The 20,611-nt window shown below is 34.5% G+C and overlaps 1 protein-coding gene across 1 annotated transcript; it reads left to right on the top strand.

The window, feature by feature from the left end:
- Positions 1 to 1,054: 1,054 nt before the first annotated feature.
- LOC107646741 (uncharacterized) lies at positions 1,055 to 18,557 on the top strand. The gene is made up of 18 exons (XM_088494778.1): positions 1,055 to 1,114; positions 1,206 to 1,308; positions 12,367 to 12,736; positions 13,040 to 13,100; positions 13,207 to 13,329; positions 13,408 to 13,516; positions 13,606 to 13,749; positions 13,845 to 14,077; positions 14,148 to 14,322; positions 14,598 to 14,659; positions 14,739 to 14,795; positions 14,918 to 15,043; positions 15,419 to 15,501; positions 16,532 to 16,642; positions 16,734 to 16,779; positions 17,635 to 17,720; positions 17,795 to 17,877; positions 18,213 to 18,557. Exons 1-7 carry the CDS (start codon positions 1,055 to 1,057, stop codon positions 13,614 to 13,616), a joined length of 837 nt encoding a protein of 278 aa, XP_088350904.1. The 3' UTR covers positions 13,617 to 13,749; positions 13,845 to 14,077; positions 14,148 to 14,322; positions 14,598 to 14,659; positions 14,739 to 14,795; positions 14,918 to 15,043; positions 15,419 to 15,501; positions 16,532 to 16,642; positions 16,734 to 16,779; positions 17,635 to 17,720; positions 17,795 to 17,877; positions 18,213 to 18,557.
- Positions 18,558 to 20,611: the final 2,054 nt, after the last annotated feature.

Here is a 20,611-nt window from a genome sequence, read left to right on the forward strand (position 1 = left end):
ACCTCCAGGAAATGTAAGGTGTAGAATAGTATGTAACTTTACAAAACAAAGGGAGTCAGAATAGTACATGGGAGTGCTAGGCAAACAAATATCGTGAACCACAATATTCGTCGAAAGAGGGGGAAAAAATAAGAAAAGGAATAAAGAAAGAAATCAACTCAATGTTTTTAACTGTGAAAAGGAACTCTCACATTTGGAAAGATATGAACAGGAAGTGGTGGTAACAGGGGTATCACTAAACTCATCTAGAAGCAAAGTTGTATCAGCAGCAAACTATGATCTCCTCACTCCTGAGGACCTACTTTGATATCCTTTAATAATGTGAATAAGAATGGGCATGAATGGTTCCCATGCTTAACACCTTATTGTCTTATAAACCAAGTATTAGCCTCATCATTTACAACCACAGGAATATGGCACTTCAAACTTGAGAGGCATTATATCCTATCAATCGAGCACTTTCTTTGAGAAACCATGCCTTACATGCGCGCCTTTGCTCTATTTTATTGAATAGGCTTTGTACAATATCTTTGCAGGGTGGTTGTGTATTAAGAGATTACCAAAAAAATTTGCCAAGGGGAAACTTGTCCCATGCCATAATTGTTAATCACATATATCTGGTTTAACTAATCACAGCTCGTACCCGCTGCCGATCATCCTAAATCCTAAATTCTATACTCTAAATTGGTTTTACTTTGTTTCACTTTCAAAAATATTTTTTAGTTGAGTTTTGGATGCTTTTATTGTTTTTAGTTTTGAATGTTTCTTTTTAATAATCAATTGTTGGCTCCCCATACTTTCTCTACTATCACCCTTTAGACCCTAGATACAAGAGAATTTTGCCAGTTAATCTGCCTTTTGTTGTTTCACTTGTTTGTCCGAATAATGTATAGCTTAGTTTTTGTTCTGCTTATCCTGTATTTCATCAAATCGACACTTGAAAATTTTCTGTGTTCTCGGCTTCCCAGTTAAGCATGCCAATGTCCATTTCTGGAGTTGGAGTGTCTCTTTAGTTTTACTTCTCAGGTGTATCTGCTTCATAAGACCCTCGATGATGTGTTCTGCTTTGCATGTCTGCATTGTGTACTCCTGCATAATGTGTGCCTCAACACTTGTGACTCTTACAAAACCATGTTGATCGTTTGATGTTTCAAACTGCATTCATATATAAATACTAAGTAGCATAAATGCTAATTTTTTAGCAGGTTGAGGTAGATTCTATGCTTGGTCATGTAGAACCTGTTAAGCCTGGAGGAGCAGATGTCAAGAGGACTAATCTGAGAATATGGGAAAAGTATGATCCAAATGGTTTGTGTAATTGCGTCCACAAGTTCTATTACCATTATCACGACACTCCTTCCACTTCAAAATAAATATTAATTTGAACAAAGTGACACATTAAAATATCAGTGTACCCAGATAAGATCAATGATGTTTTAAAGTGTCATTTACATCTGAATTAACAGAGATTTTGAAACGAACGGAATAAAAATATATGAAGTGTCGGCTATAATGTTATTTGTAAATATGACATTATTGATGGGAATCCAAAGTTCTATGTATCTTGAAAATGAAAAACTTTGCCCTGTATGAAGTAAATAATGAATATGAATATGCAATCTCCAAAAAAGTTTCTGTGCAGAAAGTGCTGCATGAGAAGCAGCAATGTCAATCTTGTCTTGATGATAAAAGAGTATATATATGTGTGTGCGCGCGCGTGTTAAAGATTGAAGAGCAAGATGGAAATGAGGGCACGTGGATAATTAGAGTTGCGAAGTGATGTTGATGATCGATCATGTATGGTAGCAACAAGCGCTGCGCTGTCCTGAGAATTGAGATAGATGGTGGCCCCATTGAAGGGTTCTTTTCAGTTACCATTCCCTATTAATCTTGTGATGCCATGCATGTGATTTTCATGGGACCCTCTAACTTAAACTCGTGATTGATGTCATCATCACCAACAGCTATCTTAGCACACATAATCTAATGTTTGTGTTAATGTTAAATTTAAGCTTCTGAAGAAAATAGCCATTTCTTGCAGGTTGAATGCTCCCAGCTACTACAATGACCGAGTCAATGACCTGGTTGCCTCCCTCCTTGGCATGCAAATAGTTCTTTCTACAGTAAACCTTTTTTTCCCTTTTTTTTTAGAGATGGGACACAATATGATCTTCGTGAGGATCTCGATTCAATTTTTGGAAGGACACTGCTTGGGAAAACAATTTTGTTATGATTAAAGAAAAGTAGATAATTTAAGAGAAACTCTATGACCAAGCAAAATAGCTAACCAAGTCCAACCAAATTCTTAATGTGTTTTACATCCCGTACGTGCACTCTTTTGCCTTTTTTTCTTTTTACGTATGTCCATGCTCCTTTTTTCTCCTCCTCCTCCTCCTTTTTACTCATTGATAAACCACTATTTTATGATTTATATTGTGTTTAATTGAGTGATTTTTATCAAGCCATTACCTACTTATTAATATGAATTGCATGATTTTATAATTCCTTCCTAGTATTGTTTATGGTTGAAAACTTGCTTCCTAGAAACCTTTAATTAGTACATTTTAACTCTCCTTTATACCATTCGATGCTGTGATCCGTGTGTTAAGTGTTTCAGGCTTCATAAGGCAGGAATGACTCAGAGAATGGAGAGGAAGCTTGCAAAAATGGAAGGAACATAAGAAACTAAGGAGATGACCAGCGAACACTGACGCGAGCGCATGGCTCACGCGAGCGCGCGAAATGAAGAAATCGCAGCGACGCGATCGCGTGCCTGACACGAACGCGTGCCTGACGCGTACGCGTGGATTGAAGTCTACACGAATGACGCGAACGCGTGGACGACGCGCTCGCGTGACAAGGAAAATCGCTAAATGATGCGAACGCGTGGACGATGCGTACGCGTGACCTGCGCGATCTGCAGAAATAACAGAATATGCTGGAGGCGATTTCGGGCCGCGTTTTGACCCTGTTTTCGGCCCAGAAACACAGACTAAAGTTAGGGAACATGCAGAGACTCAACAGGCATCCACACACATTCAGATACATTGATATTAGGATTATTTTTAGTTTTAGATCTGAATCTAGATTAGCATTACATTGATAGTTTATGCTTTTGCTTTGGATTTTGGATGCTGAAGAGTCATTACCTCCGTTGAAGACATTACTTTAGTTTATTTCCCTATTCCTTTACTCTTTTCAGTTGATCATTGACCCTATTCAGATAAGTATGTTGCATTTTGAATTTATTAATATATAGAGTTACCTTTACGTTTAATTAATTATTAATTCTCTATTTTATTTTATTTAATTTACTATGTCTTCTTATATTTTTATGAGTATTATATCCATGTCAATGGAGTAGTTTTCTACTTGACATAGGGGTTGATTAAGATGAGACACTTGAGTTGGAAGGCTTAAGTGTCGGTTAAATTGAACGTTGTTGGCTAGTTCTGTATATACTAACGCTAGACCTTCCTAAGGGAGAGGATTAGGATTTGCGAATAAGGGTTAGCTTAATCACTTGACTTTCCTTTATTTAGTAAGGGTTAACTAAGTGAAGATAATAATTTTTTTTAATACTACACTTAAGAGACCCCAAAAGGATAGAACTTCCAATTAATCATTCCCCCAGTCAAGGCTTTTTATTTAGAATACCAATAATTATTCTTAGTTTATTTTTATTGCTCTAATTTATAATTATTCAATTGTTCATCATTATTCAACTTTCAAACTTTCGGAAAATTCCTAGTTAATAAAATAGCACCCTCTCCTGCAACTCATTGGGAGACAACCTGGGACTCATATTCCCAGTATTTTTATTTCTAAAATTTGTGACAACTTTTCTAAATTGATAAGGCGGACCTTAGCTGATTAAGAACTATACTCACAACGTATTCTATAAGTTATTTCTTAATTATCCGACTTCTGCCTGCTGTTCACTCATCTTTTTCTTTTATTATCGATTTTTCTTTTATTATCGATGTTGTCGTGACCACCACCACCTTCTTTTCGTCCTCCTCATTGTCCTTTATATTTCTCTTTTGTTATTTTCATCACCATCACCACACCTCTACCACCTCCCATCTCCTCCTCCTCTTTCTTTTTTCATTTGAATTTCTTTGATCTCCTACTTCTATTTTCTCCTTTTCCTCCTCCATCATCATCATTATTATCATCAACATTATCGTTATCGTTATTATCATCATCATTGTCGTCTTATTATATGTATAACAGTTCAAATCCAGAATACACCAAAATTCCTTAATGATAACGACACACAAACAAACTCAATTCAAAACAAGTTTAGACAAAAATGTACCTTATTTAAATCTAGAATGCACCAAAATTACTTAATGATGATGACACACAAACAAAATCAGTTCAAAACAAGCACAGATCAAGTGCATCCTATTTAAATCCAGAATTCACTGAAATTACTTAATGATAACTCAAAACTCCTCCTCCCCCTTCTCCTTCTTCTTAATTATCATCATCGCCTTTTTCTTCTTTTTTTGTTCATCTTCTCTTTCTTGTTTTACCTTCTCATGATTTTTTTTGTTTAACTTTTTTAACAAGAATAAAAACAAGAAAAAATAAATAAAGAAGAAGAAACACATAATGCTACAAAATCAATAGGAAGAGGAAGAACCCAGCAACATTTATTCAACTAAATAAGATTGCAATACAGTACATACATGTTCATTCAAGTCTAATATGGGAAGCAATGTTCCTAAAAGAAGAAATAAGAATAACAGAAAAAAAAAAGAAAGAAAGAAGAATAAAAAGCAGAAAACAATGTAGCATTAAAAAAAGATATTTTTGTACTTTTGTAGCAAAATTTTGGTGTTAATACTAGGAAATTTATGTGTTATTGTTAAGAAGTTTCGGTGTTATTTTTTCTGATAAATTCTGCATAATTTAAAGCTCTTCCTCTTCCTCTTCCTCTTCCTCACGACCTCATCTTCTGCTGTTGCTTCCTTTTTTCATCTTTTTTTCTTCATCATCTTCTTCTTATTTTATTTTCTCGTAATTCTTCTTGTTTCACTCTCTTAAGAGCAATAATAAAACTAAAAAAAAAAAAACAAGCAAAGAAGAATAAATAACTGCAATATCACATAAGAAAGAGGAGGAAAAGAAGAAACAAAAATAAAACGCAGCCACAGCAACAGCAATAGAAGAAGGAAGAGGAGGCACACAAAGAAACACGAAGAAGAACGGCGTGATTTCATGTGCATATTGTGTGAGTGAGTTTTGTTGGATTTGGATCAACTTGGTTGGACTTGATTGTCAAAAAGATTTGAATGTATAAATTTAAATTTGTTTTAATAAGGAAGACATATACTCTTAAAAACACCAAGGATTGAATTTAAACTATGCCTTTAGAACTGCATTACTTGGCTAAAATGGTACTAAGCTCATTATAAAGCTATGATGGACGGACACGGATACAGACACAGAACATGACACGCGGAACATGAATTTAAAATTCTTAAAAGATACAGGGACACATCATATATATAAATGTAATGTATTTTTTTAGATAAATTGTAATGATATTTTAGTATTTTATTGACATTAAAATATCAATTAATTTTTAATTATTTTTATTATTTTTTAATTATTTAAAGTATTTAAAATATTTTTTTGTTGTAATAATTAATAATATATGCTATTTCTAAATCCATTTTAAGAATACATGTTAAGAATAAGAATGGACATGCTGACATGTGATGGTATTTAGGTATGTCTGAGAGTGTCCGAAAAAGAATTTTTTATTTTTTATTAAGACATAGTTGGACACAGAAGACATGCATGTCGGACGAGTGTCGATAAGTGTCGTGTCCGAAATGTCTCCGACACGTGGATACGACAAATAAAAAAAGTGTCAGTGCTTCATAGTTATAGAACGATATAAAGTCACACGCTCTTCAAATAGTTCTATTCTTTTTTTTTTGACATGTTCAAATAGTTCTTTTCTACCCAGGTTTGTGTTTCGGATCTAATAATTACAACCCAGGAAGAATCTTGGGTCCCATTAAATAAGCCAACCCAAGTTTCGAAGGACAAACAAGGTGCATGGCTTAGTGCACTTGAGCAGTCACAAGATTGGGCTCTATGACCCGGGTTTGACTAAACTTGAAGAGCAAGTAATAACTCTCTCTCTCTCTCTCTCTCTCTCCCTCTCTCTCTCTCCACTATTTCAATTATCATCTTTATGGGAATAATCAACTCAGTATGGAGTAACTTCGCACTCAGTAAGGAAAGAAACTATTTACTAACTTCAGATAAGATCATTTCAATAGATGACTAAGTCATCATTTCTTTTTATAAATATCCAACACCTCAGGTATATTTCATCCATTCTACACTTATTTTGTTTAAATCCCAAAAACATAGTCAGGCCCAAAAGGAATAAAGCCCACTTAAGAGGTATGATCCTATCAACACCTACTCGACCTCATAAAGGTTGGACACGGCGACATGAGTCTAGCCCTACTTATCTTAATAAGTAACTAACTCCTAAGATATCTCCTATTAATCTAGAAGGGAGATCTCAACAACCTCCCTAACAAAAGGGAACAATTATCCATCATCAAAGGAGGAATTACTCTAAAAGATGGTTATTGACTCTATATCTATACTTATAAATACCCTGACATCCTCAGGTATTCTTAGAACCTAATCTACTAAAAACCCGCTTAAAACCCTTGCTAACTTAAGCATTAGAGTCCCTTGTAGGTACCACCCCCACCTCCTCACGAGGATCTCGGATGGCGGCATCTCGATACCAGCAGGCATCGGAAGTTGCCCCAAAAAAGAGTCTGGACCTCACGTCTAGGCCCAAAGCAACCCAGTTTCAAGTAACCCTCAAAACATTGGCGCCGTTGTCAGGGACCTGGAAGTCTACACCCAACTATGGCTGATGATCAACTGAAGATGATCATATGGCATCCAAATCTGAGCCAGAATATCACAATGACTACCGAGAACTTATGATGCTTCGGTGACAAGATAGGACAGATGGCCATAATAGAGAGCGGACTTCGCGAGACCCTCAACCTAGAAGGATAAACTCAAAAGTCTACTAACCCGAGGATGTGATAAATTGGAATTCAACAGAGCTCATGGGTCTGGTACATGGACATCATGGCTAACTAGAGCAACTCGAGCAAGAGATAGAGCGATAGAGAAAAGCTGAAAGAGACCTAAGAAGGGAGGTGCGTCGACGAAGAGAATTGGAAGAAAAGCTCTTGAAATTAGAAGCCGACCTTTGAGGTCGGGACAATCATGCAGATCGTGAAGAAACCCCTTTCGAAGGAGAAGATCCATTCATTTAAGAGATCATACGGGTTAGGGTTTCCCGAAACTTTAAAAGCTCCAACATGGACCTCTGTGATGGGATGACCAGCCCAAGACACCATTTAAGTAACTTCAAAAGTTAGATGTGTCGGGTTCTGGTAAAGTAACTAACATTTGAGCTTAGGCTAGTAGGACAGGTGATGCCAGGGCATCTTGGCTAGTTTCACAAGCTATTTTTGTATGTTTTAGGGTAGTTTCATGCAATTTCTTAGATAATAAGCAAGTATTTGGTTGAATATGCGTTCATACTTTGATTCAAGCAAACATTGTGAATTCTATACATTTTTCATGAGAATAGTGCAAGAGTTGAATGAAAGAATGAATAATGCATCATCTCATGATTAGAACAAGACTTTGATACACCTTGCTTGGTTGATTTTAGGTAACCAGAAGCAGAGACCCACGTTAGTGGTCACATTAGTGCCACTAACGTGGGAACTTACGTGGAAGAGTGGAAGGCTTGGAAAAGTTAGTGCAAAAGTGAACGCCACTAACTTCAGCGAAGGGCAAGGAGACCCACGTTAGTGCCACTAACGTGGGCACTAACGTAGAAGAGAAGGGCAGCTTCAAAAGTTGGTACAAAAGTTGGTCTCATTAACTTGTTCGAAGCAAGGAATACCCACGTTAGTGGCCACATTATTGCCACTAACGTGGGCATTAACGTAGAAGAAAGGGGCACAATGAAAAGTTAGTGGCACTAACTTGTTCGAAACTAAGGATGAAAAGTTAGTGCCACTAACTTGTTCAAAACCAAGGAGACCCACATTAGTGCTACTAACGTGAGCCACTAACATGGAGATGGGAGCTGCATGAAAAGTTAGTGGAAAAGTTAGTTCCACTAACTTTGGTAGGCCAAGAAAGCCCACGTTAGTGGCTACGTTAATGCCACTAATGTGGGGACTAACATGAGTACCGGCCAATCTCAACCCTTCCAGCAAGCTGAGCAAAGCCCAATGAGTTAGTTAACTGCTTCAACTGAGGCCAAGGGCCCACATCCAGAGACTTGCAAACTCAACTGAGGATCAAAGTAGTAGTATAAATAGAAGTAGTTTTTAACTAGAATGAGAATGAGCACCTGGGGGGATCCAGGACTGTAAACACTCTGTATTTTACATTTTCTATAATTTAGTTTACTTTTGGAATGCACTTTTCATTTTCAATTTCCATTCACAGAGATATGAACAACTAAATCCCTCTTCATTGGGTTAGGGAGCTCTGTTGTAATTTAATGGATCAATTGTAGTTTTCATTCTTCTTCTTCTTTCCATTCTCTTGATTTGCTTGAAAGCTTTCGATCTTCATCCAATTGAGCAACTGTCTTAGAAGAGAAATTGCTCATACTTGAATTTTCTCTGAACCTTGGAAGAGGAATGAGGAAATCATGCTAGAAATACTTTCTCATGTTGGACTGGGTTGGGGGTTGGATGGATACGGTGACATATAATCCCACCAATACTTTGATCTAGAAAAACATGTGGTATAATCAGTGATCGTACTTCATCTCTTTTCATAAGCAATTAGATCAAGGAATTGGGCAATTGTTCAAGTTTAGAGAGATTGAATTGCAAAGGAATTGGGATTCAATCACCTAAGATTGCCAAGAGATCAATGAATGCATGGACTGAGGAAGAGATGAGAATAAACTTGATCCGGAGAATGCAACATCTCCTAATCCCAATGAGCTCCCCCACTTCTGATCTTCCCCATTCTTTACATTCTGCTATTTACATTATTGTTTATCATTCCCATTCCTATTTAAGTTTCTGCAATTTACTTTTTACACTTTATATTCTGCAATTTACTTTCCATTATTTACATTTGTTGTTATTTACATTTCCCGCTATTTTACTTTCTGCAATTCTCAAACCAACTTTGCTTAGTTCAACTAGAAAACTCCTCTATTTAAAGTTGCTCAACCAATCAATCCCTGTGGGATTCGACCTCACTCTACTGTGAGTTTTTATTTGACGACAATTTGGTATACTTGCTGAAGAAAATTTGTTGAGAGACAGATTTCTGTACATCAACAGGCATGCATCATTTGCATTTGTGTGTATTGTTTGGGTGTGCATCTTGTATTTGGCTTGTCTATTTGAATAATTGTACCTATATGCTAACTAAACTATTTGCCTTAACTGTCATCTCCGTTTATGTATTTCTTGTATTATTTTGTTTATGCTTGAACAACTAGGAGATTCCTTATAATGGCAGTGGTGATGTTGGGGGTTGTTTTTGATGTTGGTACTGGCTATAATTGTTCTTTGATTGTATTTGCCTTGTATCATTTGATGCCGGTAATTGATTCTATTTTGAGCCTGAGTTTTGATGGTGATTTGATTTGATTTGGATTGGAGGCTGTAACGAGATTTGATTATATTTTGGGACGGAGACTGTAATCGATTATGTTATGAAATATTAATTGAGTTTTGAAATTCTTTTAACTAAAGAAATGAGCTTTAAATTTTGGATAATTAATTGTTAATGATTCATAAGATGAGCAATAATCACTGCAGTTGAAATCAGTTCTTTATTTTATACGTATCCTCTTATGATAATTAATTGTGTGTATATTATAGTTTTTTCTCGCCTTTATCATTATATTTTTGTAAGAGGGATATGAGTTGTAATGATATGTATACTTATATTATTTATAAGTTACTTGTATACAAAATCTGGTATGTTTATATATATATATATATATATGAAGATTGTAATTGAATTTGGTTAGATATGTATGTTTGATTAAGAAAAAGTATCTTCTAGTTTTTCAAAGAAAACAACGATACGATTTCGAATCTGAAAGCGTGACATTCTGATAATAAGGGTGTTACAACTACTATCATCACTATCATTGTTTTTTTCATCGTCATTGTTATAATTATTACCTCACTATTTCAATTATGCAATCATATCTTGTCATCATGATTATCTCATCTACCACCATCAACATCACGATTCTCTTCTCTCATTTTTTATGTGACGTAATTTTTTCTTTTTAAAATGTTTTTGTATTGTAATTACCTTTTCTTCTTGTGACATAATTTCTGACAATAGTCCTTCTTTACATAATCACTATTAGTGAAGGATTTTTTTTAAAAAAATTATTAATAGTTTGTGGGGATTTAAAATTTCCACAAATTACAAATAAAATCTCACAAAACTGATTTTTGATTCGTTACTATTTAATAGATTTTTTAACAAAAAAATCGTGTTTTCCTAAAATAATTTTACTAGGGACCATAGTATTTTTTTTAATAGGAATTACTTTATCTTTTGAAAAAGTTGACCGAAATCAAATTGAGTGTTTACTCTAAATTTAAAAAAAAAAACTAAAATGTAGTTAACAAAATTGATATTATCCAATTGCATTATTTTTTAATTACCGTGAAAGTCAGTCAACCAACAATAAACAAAATAATTGCTTTTGAAAAGAGGTAATAAGTTAAAGAGCTTACTTGAGAGATGGATACAAATTAGAGAGTTGATGACAAATAAATAAGTTAGAAAGGAACCGCTACTAGCTTCCAAAAACGCTTAATGGAAGAATAGAAGAGTTTATAAAAGTAGAACCTTCAATAAATTATTTTGATTCAAATCAAAATATATAATAAAACTTTATTAATTTTTTTTGGTGCTTAAAATATTGTTTTATTTACTTTTCTTTTTTGAATCTTTAACATTAGAGGATGATAATTTGAGTCATTTAGGTGCACCTTAAAAAATTCTGCTTTGCCTTTTGATGGAAAGGCACGTGACACAAAATTAAGAGACTCCCAAATTTCTTTAATTTCACATAGTGCAACATAGTAGAGTTAAGAAAAACAATAGGTAATATACATGCATTGTAATTTAAAATTCAATATGAATTGTTAAGTAAAGTAAAAGGAGATAAGATGTAGTTTAGTTTAGAAATAAATTAACTTTTACTAACAAGGGTCTTAAAAAGTTCGATAAATTTAATAGGATGCAAACAAGGGAAGAGTCACAATAAGAGAGGTGTGGCATTTGTTTAAGACGACTTTAATGTTCTTCCAACTTTATCTGTTTGCATAATATTGTGCTATCCGACAAAGTAACTCGCCCCTAGGATTCTTATCATTCTATAATTATTTTCGGCGAAAAGATTCTAATTACAATTGAATATTCATTCTTAATGTTATTTCCTTTTAAGAGTGGAAAATTATTTAACAAGACAAACGTCCATGGTGTTTATTTTTTATAGTTTATTCCTCCCCAGTGAGAAGTAGATGCATGCGATGTTTACATTTATGATCTTATCCGTCCGTCTTACTTAAAATACAAGGGAATGATGATCACACCAATGAGATCTGCTTTTTACGATAATTTAATTGCACAATTGTGTACTTTATCGCTTCAATTAGGACAGGATGAATAATTTATACGAATTTCTAATTAAACCTGGACCACGATCGAATGTTCATCAAACATGGATCCCAAACAGTAACATAATATATTTATTTTAAAGTGAATTTTCAATTTGATCCCATTTATTTTTCCATTGGACAACTATACGGCTCCTAACGAGAAAAAGAAAGGCATACATCTCAAGTGATGGATTTAAAATTTTTTTTACAAATAGGGACAAAATATATAACATAATTTTTATATAAAAATATTATGTATATATTAAAATCAGCTATCACATTATTATTAATTATTATATATATATATATATATATATGACCGTTATGCATCAGTTACAGAACTATAATTCGACTATGAAAACTATCACTACTAGAAAATTAGTTATTACAGACGGATATTTCCGACGGATTTTATCCCACGGAAATACAGACAGAATTTTAGAGAGATTTTTTGTCGGAAAACAAAGAAAATGAATTAACATAAATTACAGACGGAAAAGAGAATTTGTCGATAATTCTATCGGAAAAATTAATTTTTTTTCGTGGAAAATAGTTACAGACGAAAAATTCGTCTGTAATTAAATAGACAGAAAGCTTCAATTTTATTAAATTATTACAGACGGAAAATCCGTCTGTAATTTAAAATTTTCCGTCGGAAATATTAAAATAAAGTTTTGGAATCACGTTCTTCTCTCCGTTTCAGTTCCCACTTCCGCGCTCTACACTCATCCCTCTAAATGCTCCATCGGCGGCGCTATCAGCCTTGCACCGCCGTCGTACCGAACCTCCATTACACTGAACTTCCATTGCACCGAGGCTCTGTCGCACCCCTTACCTGTTCTTCTCTATCGCACCCCCTCCGTCGGCCTTGCTCGCGTTGCTCCCTTACGAACCCTAATGTGCGTGTCTCTCTTTGATCTCGCCACTAGTGCTTGCTCTTCTCCGTGTGTTGCTGCGTTTCTCTCTTCGATCTTGCCTCAGCTGTGCAGGTAACCCTAATCTCCTTTCTCTTTCATCGCTGTTTTATTTCATTCAATTCCATCGCTAACTCTAATTATATTATCCTATGTTCTATCGCTAGCTCTAATTCTATTTCCTATTCTATGGTAAGAACTTGTAACGGTTACAGTTCTTTATTTTGTGTTCTTATAAACTTGTTTGTGAAATCAAGGTTCCTGAATGCATTGACTAGTTTCATTTTGGTTGAATTTTTTGGGGTTTAGGTTTTTATTGATTCACAGTGTCTCAGTGATTAAAGACTTGTGTCCATGTTAACTTGGTCTTCCATATAGGACTGAGAATCAAGATGATATAGATGCCGTAATTGTTGGTGTGCTTGTTGATCCAAAGGAGGTAAATATATTCCCAAATTGATTTTTCAATATAAGAAATTAAAAGGGAAAAAATATATGTTGAATTTAAAGGTAAGAATTTCTAAATCTTAATGTAAATTTTGCAGGCAAGAGCTGGAATCAGGGAGGTCCATTTTTTCCCTTTCAATCCTGGAGACAAGAGGACTGCTCTAACTTACATTGAATCTGATGGAAATTGGCATATATCCAGCAAAGGTGCTCCAGAGCAGGTAAAATTATTCTGCTATTGGCACCAGCTGATTATGTTTGTGCAGGGGACTTAACAATATTCTTTTCTTCCGGTTTAGATATTGAACCTCTGCAACTACAAAGAGGATGTGAAGAGAAAGGCTATGCAACTATTGTTAAGTTTGCTGAGCGTGGGCTCTGATCTTTGGGGGTTGCTAGACAGCTTCGGTAAAAAAAGGATATTAACATTTATAGTTTACAACTTGGTTGAATGAGTTTTTATTCATAATTGCTGCTTGAATATCTTTATATAACAGGAAGTACCTGAGAAATCAAAAGATGCTCATGGTGCACTATGGCAATTTCTTGCGCTGCTACCACTATTTGATCCTCCCAGGCATGATAGCACTGAAACCATCACAAGAGACCTGAACCTTGGTGTTAATGTAAAAATGATTACTGTAAGATTTGTGGTGTTATTTTTCTTTTTTTTTTTTCATACCATTAACTCAAATCATGTTGCTTAGAAATTTCTTTTGGGTTTCTTTTTCTCTAGGTGATCAGCTTGCTATTGCCAAGGAAACTGGAAGAAGGCTTGGCATGGGAACAAACTTGTACCCTTCATCCTCATTGCTTGGTCAAAGCAAGGATGCTGCACGGTTTCTGTTTTGGAAATTTATTCTTCAATTTATCAACTTGTTTGTAGGCTTTTGCAGCTTCCTGCTTAGCATCCATAGCCCACTTCTAGAAATTACCACAAGAGTTTGGTTCAAACAGCAACAATGCAATGTAAACTTAGACTCTGCTGTATTTTTTATTTCCTTTTCTATTTTAGCTTTTAATGCTGTAATTTATGCAGCTAAGGCATTTATGAACTTAGACTCTGGACCTCTTTTACCCCTACTTTGAAAGCTGCTTTCTTGACATCATCTATTCCATCCTGGATCTTTTCTATGCCTTTCAAGCAATTCTACATGTTGCTTTTCCAGATCTGCATATTGTTCTAGAAGTCGTGCATGGCTTTCTATTAAAAGGTAATACTTTGACTTCAAATTGATTGTGACTATCTTGCTGCTTCTTGTCACTTTTGTCAATTAAGCATCAAGATTCTAGACGGCATGAAAAATCATCTCATGTTAAGACTGACAGGGATATGGAGTTTCTGTATTTCATTTACTTTTGTATTCATAATGTGTTATACCTGATATAAAAATTTAGGCAATATTCTTTGTGTGAGTTGTTATACTGGTTACATGCTTTATTATTTTTTCACTGCTTGCTAAAGTTTTAAGTCTTTTTTCTTATGTAGATACCAGCCTCCTCTTCCAGCTGATCAAGTAAAATCTTTAAATGAATATGATGAGGAAGGAGGTAAACTATAATTCTTCTGGCAATTATTTTGATAGATTAATATGGTTGTTATTCTGACTCGATTCGATTGATACAGAAGCCTCACGAAGGGTGCGAGGAAGAGGACATGGTGGAAGGGGGAGGGGAAGAGGAAGGGGTAGAGGCATTGCTGACCACTTATTATTTTTATTTTTTGATCAGAAGATTCCTTATACTTTTTGTTTTGGTTTCTTCGGGAATATGAAAAATACTTACTTGGACACAATCTGTTTCACATAGGAAATTACGATGGAGGTATGGAATACAGTAATGGTTGGGATGGTGGCAGATGACGAGGCCGTGGTGTAACTTCTTCCTTTTGCTGATTTGTGGAACTGATTTTAACTATCATAAAATTTCTCTCAGGTAATGATCGCACAAAGGGGTAACTTCTTTCTTTTGCTGATTTGTGGAGCTGATTTTAACTATCATAAAATTTCTCTCAGGTAATGATCGCACAAAGCGGTAACTTCTTCCTTTTGTTGTCATGCTATTTTACTTTTATTTCTTTCCATTTTTTATAACTGATTAATTATTCTTCCCACCCATTATTTCTTTCCATTTCTTACAACTAATTATTTCTTACAACTAATTATTTCTTACAACTTTTATTTCTCTTTTGTTGTCATGCTACTGTCTCAGGTAATGTTTGTGCTTCTTCAATTTTTACATTTTGTTGAGTTGTTTAGCAAACTTATCTCCAGGGAACTAATTTGTATTCATTTTTCCCCCTTTCTGAAGAGATGTTTCACTTTTATTGGATCAAGGATTCAAGACACAGATGCACTGCTTCTTTCACCCATTGTCAAATGACATGTCCATATGTAAGTCTTATGTAAAAAATTATAACTAGTTTCCTTAGGGCAACCTCTTATGCTTTGTTACTATTTGAAACCTTTAGAAAATCAAGACCCATTTGGTGGGAAAGTCTGGTGTTACCCCCAATGTTGCAACCTCGCTTCAGTATTGTTATGCTTGCCATGTGTTTGATGAATTTCCTGAGAGAGATGGAAAAGAGCGGAACTTGTTTTCTGTGTTTCCTTTTCTCAATTCACAAGATTTAGGTACTTTTCCTCTTGGATTGCTTATGAAATTGGTAGTATTTTTCCTTGCTTGAAGTTGTTAGTTATTATTAAACCACTGTTTTGTGCCTAATATAATTGATGAGTACTACTTGTATGTACTACTTCATGACCAATAATTATTTTGGTTTTTATTTTGTATGAAGTATAAGCAAACTAAAAGCCTTCATGACCAATATTTTAGTTTTGCTTCTCCTTGTTTAATTCAATGTGAACCAGAGATGGCCTTTCAATATAGTACCTTAAGCAATAACTTATTTCATATATTGATTGCTTCTAAAAGTAACAGAGAGCATTATGAATACAAAGAAAATTGGACAATTAAACATCTATTTTCTTTCGGTTTAAATAAAAATGATTCTTTGGTTATTAGAAAAATAAGAAAATAAGAAACTGATCATAAGGTTGAATCATTTATTTATTTATTTATTTATTAAGACTAAAATATTTTCCCGATTGAACATCTATTTTAATTTTTAGGTAGTTGAAGAGGTGTCTATTACAATTCTTGTTCTTAATTATTAGTCCACCAATTTCTGTTGGTTAGTCTTCCATTCTTGTTCTTAATTATTAGTCCACGTCATCTTGTTTGATATGTGATAATCAATGAAGAAGTCTGATTGTAGTGTATTAGGTGATTCAGCTAGATGTTGATTTTCCTTTTAAATAAACTCTTTTTCTTTTTCCCTAGCAACCTATGTTTTCGTTATGATCTCATTGTTCTGTTAATTTGAAGGAAGCAATAATAAGATGCTATTTTTTTCATTATTAGAACTTGTTATGTTGGTTGTGCAATTGGGAATGTGATAAGGATACTGTTAGAGAGGGCGAACATGTTTTTGGTGTTGCTCACATTTTTGCATCATTCAATGACACCTTTATTGTGAGTAAACTATGTTCATCTTTTTTCCTTGTTCTTATTTTATTTGAATTTGCTGAATCGATGGTTTTGATTGGGTGAAGTCTCATTGCAGCATGTGACTGATTTGTCTAGAAAGGAAACCCTTGTCTGCATCACTGGTAAGTGTGTTTCTCTTCCCATTGCATTAAGCTATAAACAAAGATTCTTATTACATGGATACTTTATTCTATAACAGTTCTATAGCCAATTTCAATTTTTTTGGGGTATTTGAAACTCCTGCCATATATTTTTTACTTTTTCTAAGATTATGATTGGACTGAATGGCTGATGATCTCCTATTTTATGAAACTGTTTCAAAATACTAAAAATATTTATTTCTGTGATAAAAGAGTAGAAATAGGATTATATAGGAAGCTAAAACTACTACTGGATAAGTTTGCACCAAAAGAACAACAAAGGTAAAGGAAAACAGAAAATGAAAATCCCCATATACTGATACAGACTTAATCTTGGGGTATTTGTGATACTCAAGGCATTGTTTGAAATTTGGGGAAAGAAAGATGGGCCTCACGGTAATATTTCTCATGGACTAATGATTCTGTATTTGACTGATTGGGTTATGTCAAACTTGATCGATTTCCAGTTTTTGGATAAAGTGCATATTTTTCTCCTAGAAACTTTTGGAACCTCTAAGGAAAACTACACTCCGTTTGTTGTTTTCATGGCTGCGGCTGGAGTTGAGAGCTGCAAATAGGTCTACATCAAGTGGTGTGAAATTGGACATTGTGTCTCGAATCGGAACTTCTGCAGTTGTTTGTATGGAAGCTTTAGTTAGTGATTTGGTTTCCCAGGCATTGAGATTCAAAGAGTTGAGATTGATGATACATTGTTATGCATGTGTTGATTGATGATACATGACAAGTTCATTGTGGAACCTAAAACCCGGTGGAACATGACAAGTTCCTTAAAAATGATTTTCTCTCCTGATATATGTATTAATACTTGTATTTCAGACTGCATCTCAAGTTCATGGGGGACAGTTGGCAGCTGGTTTTGTAGATGGTTCTGTTAGACTTTATGACATCAGGACACCTAAAATGTATGCATCTCCGGTGAATTTCTTCCAAGTTTTGATCTACTTAGTTGATGGCTACTGACAATGTTGCTTCTTAGGCTTATCTGTGGATTACGGCCACATACACAGAGTAGAAAAGGTGGTGGGGATTGGCTTTCAACCTGGACTAGACCCAAGAAAGGTAAGATGATCTTTACTAATTTTTGCTTTCTTTTTCATATAATGTTGTCTGTCTTGGTAGGAATTCAATAACAATCTATGGATTTGATATGAAAAGGATGATTAAATTATGTTGTACTTAAATAAAGAAACCTAAATTGCACTTAGCTTCTCTTTACCAACTTCACATGGATAACGTACTAGAAACATAAAAAAGGTGGTGTACCATGCATCTTTATTAGTTCTTTAGTCTTTACCTTTTTTTTGGTCGGTATTTAATTTGGTAATAAAGAAGAAATTGTATATTGTGATTTAAATAAAATCGCTCATGCACTATATCTTATTCTGTTATTTTAGTTTGGGTGTTTGAGCTGTGTTTGTAACATCCCAAAATTGGGGGAAGAAGTACAAGCTGAGAAAAGAGCCAAGGAAGGAGGATCTAAGGTTCTCGGCCAAGTTCTGCTGCAAACTAGCCACATTCTCCCTTAAAGCTTCATTTTTCAGCTTCAAAAAAGTAGGATATTCTTGTTTAATTTATTTAGTTGAATGCATGTGACTGTAAGCTAATTAGCAAGTAGGCTTGGTTTTGGTTGGGTAGGAAGATCATTGATTCTTTGTTCTTGTAGCTTGAATTAGAAATACACTTTGTTTGTGATGAATTATAGTTGATGTATTAATACACTTTGTTTATGTTTTGAATTATATTAACTTGTTTGTTTATAGTACTTTTCTTTTAGTTTGATAATACGATGAATTTGTTTATTTTTTGAATTATTATAAATATTTGAATACAAAATAGATAAAAAAATTGTATTTATTAAATTTATATTTATTTTGTATGAAAATAGGTTTATTTTTGTAATAGAAAAATCTAAGAAAAAATTATTTTACCTTACCGACGGATTTACAGACAGATTTTCTGTTTGTAATTAGAGTGTAAGATGGTTTTTCAAGATTCAAATTACAGATAGAAAATCTGTCGAAAAATCTGTCTGTAATATTTGTAATTACAGACGGAAAATCAGTCGAAAAATTCGTCTGTAATTACAGATGGAAAATTCGTCGGAAAATCCGTCTGTATCCGTCTGTAATTACAGACGGAAAATCTGTCGGAAAATCCGTCGAAAAATTCGTCGTCTTAGGAAAATGGATAGAGAATTTACAGAGGGAAAATCCGTCGGTAATTGGTAAAAATCCGTCGGTAATTTTCCGACGGAAAAAAATCCGTCGGTAAATAATTTCCGACGAGGCTTTTATAGAGGGACAAAATTCGTCGGTAACCAAAAATCCGTCTGTAATAAAGACTAAATCTGTCTGTAAATCTGTCTGTATTAATTTATTTTCTAGTTGTGTATAGTTTGGCTACGAACGTTATAAGATCAAAATACAATTATTCGAAAATGCAGCGGTTATTCCTGACCTCTTAGTATAAGGAAACAGTAAGAAGTTTTGTTCAGGTCATAATTTAAAAAAAAAAAGAACTTATTACTCACTCACTTACTTGAGCGTTGGAGAGCTTGCCGACATTTACTGGAGGACGAGCTATACATCGGTAGAATCAGGCAAGAACAATTGGTGCCCACCGTGGGGCCGAAGATATAAAATTTTTCCTTACCCCTTTCATTGGCATCAAAACTTTCTTTATCCATCCATGGCTGATCTACCTCCACCAACACCCTCTGAACTCCTTCAGATGGTAATTGAGCTGCAATAAGCAAGTCAACACATGGCGGAGAAAAATCAAAGGATGGCGAACCAGATAGCCGAGCTAACTAATGCTCGGATTGAAAACAATGGTGATCGTACCAAACGAGTGGAGAATGAAGAGAACGAATCCGATCCAACACGTTTTTGAAACTCCTCAGCACGAGGAAGCTCGGCGAGAAAACGAAGACAATGAACCCGACAACGCTATAGGGCCGTTCACTGCTGACATCATGAATTTTCAAGAGTAAAGTATCGTTTTTGTCCCCAACGTTTAGGGTAAATCCTATTTGTGTCTCTAACGTTTAAATCGTCCTATTTGTATCCCTAACGTTTGTAAAAGTGATTCAATGTTATCCTGCCATCAATTATACATCATGAGCGCTTTAGTTTGAGTTTTAAAAAATCTCTTCTTGAAGTTAGAATACAAATGTCTGGAATAGAATTGATGATCTACTTCGAAAAATAACTCATCAAATGTTGAAACTAATTCCTACAACATTTACATAATTCACTTTTCTAAGGATATAATTAAATCTAAACACAAATAATGAGTATAATATTAAAATCGAATATATCCAAGTGAGACCTAATTGAGAATGAATACATCCAAGTGAGAATAATTAAAAAATATAATCTGATTTGTTAGTATAATTGATAGTAGGATAACATTAAATCACTTTTATAAACGTTAAGAATACAAATAGGACGATTTAAACGTTAGGGACACAAATAAGACTTACCCCAAACGTTGAGAACAAAAACGATACTTTACTCAATTTTCAAATACCCAGAAGATTCACTTTGTTGACGACCCTAACTCCTTATGATGGGTTAGGAGATCCAAAGAAGCACGTCAAGAAATTCCGATCAATAATGATAGTAAACGGTGCTTTTGACCCTGTGTTATGTCGTTGCTTTCCTACTTTTTTAGATAGTTTTGCACTTGATTGGTTTTGTTCTTTGCCTGCAAATTCTATCTCGCGCTTTCAGGAGCTTCCCAAGTAATTCGAAGATCGCTTCGCTGCATCTTCAATCTACCTTCACGATTT

The sequence above is a fragment of the Arachis ipaensis genome, chromosome B7 (genome assembly GCF_059453495.1).
Source record: "Arachis ipaensis isolate K30076 ecotype BB chromosome B7, ASM5945349v1, whole genome shotgun sequence".
Classification (NCBI taxonomy): Eukaryota; Viridiplantae; Streptophyta; class Magnoliopsida; order Fabales; family Fabaceae; genus Arachis; species Arachis ipaensis.